This window comes from Rhamphochromis sp. 'chilingali' (genome assembly GCF_963969265.1).
Source record: "Rhamphochromis sp. 'chilingali' genome assembly, chromosome: 4".
In the NCBI taxonomy this organism is placed as follows: domain Eukaryota; kingdom Metazoa; phylum Chordata; class Actinopteri; order Cichliformes; family Cichlidae; genus Rhamphochromis; species Rhamphochromis sp. 'chilingali'.
The window spans coordinates 21410016-21420006 of NC_137948.1; the positions used below are offsets into that span (position 1 = coordinate 21410016).

General features: G+C 38.8%; 1 protein-coding gene across 1 annotated transcript; it reads right to left on the reverse strand.

The window, feature by feature from the left end:
- Positions 1 to 179: 179 nt before the first annotated feature.
- On the reverse strand, positions 180 to 6286 carry LOC308395307 (serine/threonine-protein kinase pim-2-like). Its single transcript, XM_080880099.1, has 9 exons — positions 6088 to 6286; positions 3068 to 3310; positions 2799 to 2933; positions 2587 to 2681; positions 2398 to 2445; positions 2076 to 2294; positions 1792 to 1972; positions 1535 to 1705; positions 180 to 1445 (listed from the first exon to the last, which is right to left on the reverse strand). Exons 2-9 carry the CDS (start codon positions 3294 to 3296, stop codon positions 1354 to 1356), a joined length of 1170 nt encoding a protein of 389 aa, XP_080736225.1. The 5' UTR covers positions 3297 to 3310; positions 6088 to 6286; the 3' UTR covers positions 180 to 1353.
- Positions 6287 to 9991: the final 3705 nt, after the last annotated feature.

The window sequence follows — 9991 nt, forward strand, 5'->3', positions numbered from 1 at the left end:
GAATCGATTCGATCCACGATTTGATTTGTTTCGATTCAATTTGAATCAGGGAAATTTTGCCTCAGACAGTCAGAAATATTATAATTCTGATCACTTATCAGTACATATCTATATTTTTATATCTATAAAAAGAAAGCTGACGCTTGCGAGACTTGGTCTGGGTTTTTATAGCAGATGACATTAAAAATATTGTGCAGTCAAAAACGAAGTGAAGCAGAGCAAAGTTACAGAGGTTTGATTAGAGACACAGCTAAGCGTACGTGCCGGCGGGTGAGAAAGCCACATCTCAGTGATTCTGATCCGTCGGGTCCGCGTTTTGTGTTTACATCTTTGTGCAGAATCCGTGTACCTGCTCTCATTTACTGTTTTAGCGGTTTGGTGGTTGTAGAAATTTTGTGAGGTTTAACCTGAGATTCTGGCGTTTCGGGCAAAATAAATTTCTATTTAAAAATCGATTCAGGTTTTAATGAATCGATATCACGTTATCCAAGCCAGAATCGATTTTAATCGATAAATCGATCATCAAAACCCACCCCTATTAAGAAATATAAAATTTTCACTACTGAATGGACATTAATGATTCAATTCAACCTTAACTATAGCAACAAGTCACATCTGTTGTCTAGAGGCACTTTACATTGGAAGGCAGAGACCCTATACTATTAGAAAATGAATCCCACCAATCAGAGAGCCCACTATGAGCAAACAATCAGCAACAGTGGGAAGGAAAAACTGTTGCAACCTCTGTTAGATCCAGGAAATCTGTTGAGACGCATTAGAGGTTAGGGCAACAGATGCAAGTCTTCAGAGCAGTGACAGTGTGACTTTCGTTGTGCATACTTTAACCTGATTGAGTTTTCAGTTTTCTTACTTGTCAAAATGCATCATGAGTAAAAAACAATCCTTGACATGGTAATGAAAGAGTATTCTCAGCAAAGTTGAGTTAAACAAGTTTTAATGGAAGTTTAAGTTAAATCTTTTGATTTTTACTAATTTTGATTACATCAACGTAATTTTATTACATTAACCTAATCAAATAAGGCCAATTTTGATGAAGCTCCTGACCCAGCCCAAGCTCTCTATGAAGACGAGGAAAAACTCCCCGGGGGGCCAGAATGATGGGAAGAAACCTCGGGAAAGCCAATTCAAAGAGAGATCCCCTTTCCTGGGATGGCTGGGGGGGTTACAGGAATTTCAGGATAGCAAAATTTAGAATTGGCCAAAAAAAACCAAAAAACAACCTTTTCCTGTTAAAAAAAACCAAAAAAATGAAAGAAAGACAAAAATAGAAAGTTAGGTCACGTATCACACTTATATGATAATATATGAAATGTGTGTGTGTGAGAGATGGGTTTATCTGAGCCAGGGGTGACGCTGGAGGTCCCCCAGCGTTGGGCGCTTCTCCGGGACATCGGTTAAACACGCATCCAGGAAATTCCGGCAGTCTGGAAAGAAAGAAAGGAGAGAAAAGATGAAGATGATAGTTCCAGTGATCCAAGCCATCAGTGAATCTTGAAGTGTGATGTTTTCTTACGTGGGGACAGATGCTCGTTGAATTTCAGTTCGTTTTCAATGAACGTCATGATATTAAAGTCCCCCACATGAAGCGCTTCGTACAGCACCACTCCCATTTGCCACACCGTGGTGGGTCCAGGCCTGTATTTTTTGCCCCAGTAACATTCGGGAGGGCTGTGGATAGGTGTACCTAATAAACAGACACAATTACAATTTCTTCTAAAACAAAAGGCACAAATTGCTACATCTGTGAAGAGCAGGAGCTGAATATGTTACCATAGAAGAAGCAGAACTGCGATTGCTCCGTAGCAAAGCAGCTCAGGCCAAAGTCAATGATACGAACTCGAGGCACATCTGAGCCGGTCTCAATCAGAATGTTCTCACTCTTGATGTCCCGGTGAAAGATGTCTTTCTCTTCCAGGTCCTTTGCTGCATCAACCAGTTGCTTCAGAATGACCTGGAAAAGATGAAAAAGACAGTAATGAGTCAACAGGTTGATGCTTCTCTGATACTCTGTGCTTTCAGTGCTGTACAGTCTAAGGCTCTTCCAGTCAACTTACCTTGGCCTTTCCTTCTGGTAAACATCCTCCATTTTCTCTTATGTATTCAAACAGGTCCACCGCGGGGACAGGTCTCTCCTGCACCAGGATCAGCTCTGTGCCAAAGTCAAACCAGTCCAACAGAGACACAGGAGCCGACGTTCCCACTGATCCATCTGCTTCAGCTGCAAGCTTCAGCAAAATGGCCACTTCCACTGAGACTTCCTTCCCGTTTTCATCCTGATATATTACAACAAAGTGGATGATGAGGAACAGATGTTTCACAGGTGAACGCTGCACTCAGTCCAGGAATGTAAAAACAGTTCAAGTGTTGCACACTTACCGTCACTTTGATGGGGATTCTGTTCTTGGGAACGTGTTTGATGGCTACCTAAAAGACACAGAGCATTGGTGAGCATTTCCTCAGTATGACATCATTAAAGGTGTAAAACGGCACCTTTAATGCTCAGCTGACGATATTATCCGTTATCTGCATTACTGCCTGTCTTACTCCCACCATCTGAACACTTACTGGGAAATGATCTGTTATCCTGTAGCCAGCAAACACTGCTCCACAGCCGCCATTTCCTAGATGGTGCTCCTGCACATATCTGGCTTGGTATTCCCCTGAAAAGACCCAAATGTTGTTTTACTACAGCTGTGACACAAATTACTCTCTGCTGTACCCTAAATGTTCATTTTGCTCTTCACCTGAGTATAAAAGCCAAGCTGCTTGCTACTTACGTTGCTGGTCGGCTGCTGGATTTTGGACGACGTTTTTGGTTTTGTCCTTTTTCTTTTTCTTGGGTGACTCTTTGCTGTCTCCCGCAGACTTGTTTCTGCCATTTTTTGTGCACCCCTTTGTGTTTTGACTGCAGTCTGCAGATGTGGAAAACAGCAAAAGCACATCAGCGTATTAGATCATACACACAAATATCTCCCAAACACTAATATCTTAAACCGAGCAACCAGCTGTGCACTTAATCTACCCCTCACTCAACTAATTAGCCTACCTTTACCAGTGTCCACGGAGGAAGACGCTTGCTCCCTGTCTCCACTCGTAGGCTCAGCAAGTTTAATCTTCTTCGGTGCACTGGTTGTGCCCGCTCCATCTTGCTGGGCCTTACGCTTCACTGCTTTGACCTGGTGTGTATCTGAGCTGGTGGAAGGAGCAGCCTGCTCAGTGACCCTCCTTCTTTTTACGGGGGTCTTCTTTTCAGGACTGGCCTTTCTTTTAGCCATCCTGCTCTTAGAGTCTATAAACAACAACAACAACAACAACAACACAGTAGTGAAAAAGAGTGCTCGACATCAGGACTGGAAGGATTTTGATGCCATTTTAGGAAGTATTGGTTAAATTATAATAACAAGTTTATCCTTTTGATAAAAAACAGAGCAACACGACTCCATACTAGGTCTACTAAGACTTAGATCTTCATGACACTTGTTGATCTGTTTTTACTGCTGAGTCCAAGAATAAACTTGTCACATTATTTTACCAAAAGACAAAGTGCCCCATTAACCTTTCTTTGATTAGACGTGTTGTAATTATGCTATTTTCAGTCAAACATACCCATATGGAAAAGAAATAGTACAAATTTATAAAAGACTTGCGTAAGATGTGGCCTACTTCATACAGTGAATCATATCAGGCTTATATGATTTACTCGTGAAAGTGGCCACTTTCTCATTACTTTCATATATTGTTTTAGTAAGTATCCAAAACATACAAGTTTCACACAAGACAGATACAAACTTTATAAGATTTATATATATCTTTTCCATATGGGTAGGATTCAAATGTTTCATTTTATACACAGACTGTCAACATTTTTAGAAAAGTAGATTCTGTTATTTGAGGGATTTTACCCAGATTTGATGTATTTGTTTACTTACTTTGATCTCCTGGATCTTTCTTATCTCCTGAATTTGTATTTTTTTCTCGTTTCCTTTTTCATGTTAATTTTTGAGACCTTGTAAAATGGAAAATGTCACCGTGATGAGGGAATACTTCTTCAAATGTGTGCGCTTGTCTTTCCTAAGCTGTTTAAGCGAGTTCCGTAAGTGAGCTTTCAAAATAAACTCAGGAGTAGGGATGGGTATCGTTTCGGTTTTATCCGATACCGGTGCCAAACCGGTACTTTTGAAACGGTGCCGGTGCTCAAACCGGTGCTTAAAGAATGGAGAGCACAAAATTGGTCCAAAAACCTCTCATGTTCAGCTGTTTTTTGTAAAAAGATAACAATGTTAGCCTTTTCTGCAGCTATGGGGCATATATGGCATCACTCTTGGCTGGAAGCAGTGCTTAATCAATGGAAAAAACACAAACTTTGTCCTAAACCTCTCATGTTTAACTGTTTTCCACTTTTTCTTTGGTCTTTTTAGCCTTTTTGGCCAGGGTGAAGCGAGTATCTGCCATCAAACAAGAGGACAGCTGCATGTAGCTATGATGATGTTTGCTAGTTCACCTTACCTGCATTAATGTAATAACGTGGTTAGCCTACTCAACGTAAATTACACACGAACAACATTAAGCTACTCACGCAGAGAAGAACGGCTGCTGCTGCATCATCATCCGTCATCATTTCTGCTACACTGGCAGGGCTAGGGGCCAGGACTCTCCTCTTCGTGTTTTTGGGGGATGTTGCATAACAGGCAACCCACCCGCAGTAGATGTGCTCGGTGTGAGGTCTCGCAGCAAGCTATCAAATACGGCGCATTTCTCGGCTTTAAAAAAACGCTATGCGTCGCTAGGTGTTTCGTCGGATTCGAGGTGTTACCTCCTTTGACAGTATCACAGTATCAGCTTAAAGCACTTGTTGCAGGCTGCTGAGTTTGCATATATTGCTGTGAAGTACAGCCAGACTTTTGACCGCTTCGCCTTGGACATTTTTAATCTGTAGCTCTGCTCTAAAAGAACGCACGTACCTGGACCCGCCTACTATCCTCGGAAACGTAAAATGATTGGCTAGACGTGTATCACAGCTCAGGAAAAAAAAGCACCGAAATAAAGCACCGAAATGTGCGCTGCTTTTCGGTCTGGTTACTACCGTTTATGTCAGAACCGGTGCCATCATGGCACCGGACACCGGTACCCATCCCTACTCAGGAGACTATGGCATCAGAACCTTGCCTTTCAGTGACATCACCGACTGCCAGTAAAAGTGCTCCTAAGTAGTTTAAAGAAAAACACTATGGCAGACAAAGCCATAATAATTCATATAATTTAATGAGAAGTCGATATACCTACCTATAAATTTTGTTTTTTAAATTGTGCATTTATTTTTTATATAGTGTAACTACTGGACCTTATTTCTCTTTTTAAATCTAGAGGCAACCACGTTTTTGAGGTTGTATCACCTTTCCCATAGCTATTCATTTGTGTGAATAGCTATGGGTTAACTAGCTATTGGTGTTAATTTACTGATTAACTTATAAAACACATGCTCAACTTACTGAAAAAGTCCCACAGTGGCTTCCATCCTTATGTTGGTTTGTCCAGTTTACGGCAGAACACATCAAACCTGGGGCCCATGTCAGCCCTACTTGCGGCCGTATATTTAAGTGAAGAAATATAAAGCAATTTGGCACTTGAAGAGCCTTTTTTGTTAGCGGGGGATTTATTTATTTTTGAGTCCAATGTTAAAATGCGTTCTTAAAAAAGTTTAAAAAAAAAATTAATATGAAGGTCTAACCCAGGAGTCAGCAACCTTTCTGATGATAAGTGCCATCTAAAATTTCCTTAGAAGTCAACGTGCCATATGATTGCATTAGCAATAAATTTAATAACGCTCTATATCAACAGTTACACACTATATAGACCAACTTTATAGAATTATATTTGTTCGCAGATGTTGGCATAGAGCAGATCAGCTATTTTGAAACAAAAAATACACTTTTTTTTCATCAGTAACAAGAACTCCATAACAGCAAATAAACTGTACAACAGAAAAATATCTCCCAAACACTAATATCTTAAACCGAGCAACCAGCTGTGCACTTAATCTACCCCTCACTCAACTAATTAGCCTACCTTTACCAGTGTCCACGGAGGAAGACGCTTGCTCCCTGTCTTCACTCGTAGGCTCAGCAAGTTTAATCTTCTTCGGTGCACTGGTTGTGCCCGCTCCATCTTGCTGGGCCTTACGCTTCACTGCTTTGACCTGGTGTGTATCTGAGCTGGTGGAAGGAGCAGCCTGCTCAGTGACCCTCCTTCTTTTTACGGGGGTCTTCTTTTCTGGACTGGCCTTTCTTTTAGCCATCCTGCTCTTAGAGTCTATAAACAACAACAACAACACAGTAGTGAAAAAGAGTGCTCGACATCAGGACCGGAAGGATTTTGATGCCATTTTAGGAAGTATTGGTTAAATTATAATAACAAGTTTATCCTTTTGATAAAAAACAGAGCAACACGACTCCATACTAGGTCTACTAAGACTTAGATCTTCATGACACTTGTTGATCTGTTTTTACTGCTGAGTCCAAGAATAAACTTGTCACATTATTTTACCAAAAGACAAAGTGCCCCATTAACCTTTCTTTGATTAGACGTGTTGTAATTATGCTATTTTCAGTCAAACATACCCATATGGAAAAGAAATAGTACAAATTTATAAAAGACTTGCATAAGATGTGGCCTACTTCATGCAGTGAATCATATCAGGCTTATATGATTTACTCATGAAAGTGGCCACTTTCTCATTACTTTCATATATTGTTTTAGTAAGTATCCAAAACATACAAGTTTCACACAAGACAGATACAAACTTTATAAGATTTATATATATCTTTTCCATATGGGTAGGATTCAAATGTTTCATTTTATACACAGACTGTCAACATTTTTAGAAAAGTAGATTCTGTTATTTGAGGGATTTTACCCAGATTTGATGTATTTGTTTACTTACTTTGATCTCCTGGATCTTTCTTATCTCCTGAATTTGTATTTTTTCTCGTTTCCTTTTTCATGTTAATTTTTGAGACCGTTTAAAAGTGAAAATGTCACCGTGATGAGGGAATACTTCTTCAAATGTGTGCGCTTGTCTTTCCTAAGCTGTTTAAGCGAGTTCCGTAAGTGAGCTTTCAAAATAAACTCAGGAGACTATGGCAACAGAACCTTGCCTTTCAGTGACATCACCGACTGCCAGTAAAAGTGTTCCTAAGTAGTTTAAAGAAAAACACTATGGCAGACAAAGCCATAATAATTCATATAATTTAATGAGAAGTCGATATACCTACCTATAAATTTTGTTTTTTAAATTGTGCATTTATTTTTTTATATAGTGTAACTACTGGACCTTATTTCTCTTTTTAAATCTAGAGGCAACCACGTTTTTGAGGTTGTATCACCTTTCCCATAGCTATTCATTTGTGTGAATAGCTATGGGTTAACTAGCTATTGGTGTTAATTTACTGATTAACTTATAAAACACATGCTCAACTTACTGAAAAAGTCCCACAGTGGCTTCCATCCTTATGTTGGTTTGTCCAGTTTACGGCAGAACACATCAAACCTGGGGCCCATGTCAGCCCTACTTGCGGCCGTATATTTAAGTGAAGAAATATAAAGCAATTTGGCACTTGAAGAGCCTTTTTTGTTAGCGGGGGATTTATTTATTTTTGAGTCCAATGTTAAAATGCGTTCTTAAAAAAGTTTAAAAAAAAATTAATATGAAGGTCTAACCCAGGAGTCAGCAACCTTTCTGATGATAAGTGCCATCTAAAATTTCCTTAGAAGTCAACGTGCCATATGATTGCATTAGCAATAAATTAAATAACGCTCTATATCAACAGTTACACACTATATAGACCAACTTTATAGAATTATATTTGTTCGCAGATGTTGGCATAGAGCAGATCAGCTATTTTGAAACAAAAAATACACTTTTTTTTCATCAGTAACAAGAACTCCATAACAGCAAATAAACTGTACAACAGAAAAATATCTCCCAAACACTAATATCTTAAACCGAGCAACCAGCTGTGCACTTAATCTACCCCTCACTCAACTAATTAGCCTACCTTTACCAGTGTCCACGGAGGAAGACGCTTGCTCCCTGTCTTCACTCGTAGGCTCAGCAAGTTTAATCTTCTTCGGTGCACTGGTTGTGCCCGCTCCATCTTGCTGGGCCTTACGCTTCACTGCTTTGACCTGGTGTGTATCTGAGCTGGTGGAAGGAGCAGCCTGCTCAGTGACCCTCCCTCTTTTTACGGGGGTCTTCTTTTCAGGACTGGCCTTTCTTTTAGCCATCCTGCTCTTAGAGTCTATAAACAACAACAACAACAACACAGTAGTGAAAAAGAGTGCTCGACATCAGGACCGGAAGGATTTTGATGCCATTTTAGGAAGTATTGGTTAAATTATAATAACAAGTTTATCCTTTTGATAAAAAACAGAGCAACACGACTCCATACTAGGTCTACTAAGACTTAGATCTTCATGACACTTGTTGATCTGTTTTTACTGCTGAGTCCAAGAATAAACTTGTCACATTATTTTACCAAAAGACAAAGTGCCCCATTAACCTTTCTTTGATTAGACGTGTTGTAATTATGTTGTTTTCAGTCAAACATACCCATATGGAAAAGAAATAGTACAAATTTATAAAAGACTTGCATAAGATGTGGCCTACTTCATGCAGTGAATCATATCAGGCTTATATGATTTACTCATGAAAGTGGCCACTTTCTCATTACTTTCATATATTGTTTTAGTAAGTATCCAAAACATACAAGTTTCACACAAGACAGATACAAACTTTATAAGATTTATATATATCTTTTCCATATGGGTAGGATTCAAATGTTTCATTTTATACACAGACTGTCAACATTTTTAGAAAAGTAGATTCTGTTATTTGAGGGATTTTACCCAGATTTGATGTATTTGTTTACTTACTTTGATCTCCTGGATCTTTCTTATCTCCTGAATTTGTATTTTTTCTCGTTTCCTTTTTCATGTTAATTTTTGAGACCGTTTAAAAGTGAAAATGTCACCGTGATGAGGGAATACTTCTTCAAATGTGTGCGCTTGTCTTTCCTAAGCTGTTTAAGCGAGTTCCGTAAGTGAGCTTTCAAAATAAACTCAGGAGACTATGGCAACAGAACCTTGCCTTTCAGTGACATCACCGACTGCCAGTAAAAGTGTTCCTAAGTAGTTTAAAGAAAAACACTATGGCAGACAAAGCCATAATAATTCATATAATTTAATGAGAAGTCGATATACCTACCTATAAATTTTGTCTTTTAAATTGTGCATTTATTTTTTATATAGTGTAACTACTGGACCTTATTTCTCTTTTTAAATCTAGAGACAACCACGTTTTTGAGGTTGTATCACCTTTCCCATAGCTATTCATTTGTGTGAATAGCTATGGGTTAACTAGCTATTGGTGTTAATTTACTGATTAACTTATAAAACACATGCTCAACTTACTGAAAAAGTCCCACAGTGGCTTCCATCCTTATGTTGGTTTGTCCAGTTTACGGCAGAACACATCAAACCTGGGGCCCATGTCAGCCCTACTTGCGGCCGTATATTTAAGTGAAGAAATATAAAGCAATTTGGCACTTGAAGAGCCTTTTTTGTTAGCGGGGGATTTATTTATTTTTGAGTCCAATGTTAAAATGCGTTCTTAAAAAAGTTTAAAAAAAAATTAATATGAAGGTCTAACCCAGGAGTCAGCAACCTTTCTGATGATAAGTGCCATCTAAAATTTCCTTAGAAGTCAACGTGCCATATGATTGCATTAGCAATAAATTTAATAACGCTCTATATCAACAGTTACACACTATATAGACCAACTTTATAGAATTATATTTGTTCGCAGATGTTGGCATAGAGCAGATCAGCTATTTTGAAACAAAAAATACACTTTTTTTTCATCAGTAACAAGAACTCCATAACAGCAAATGAACTGTACAACAGAAAAATATCT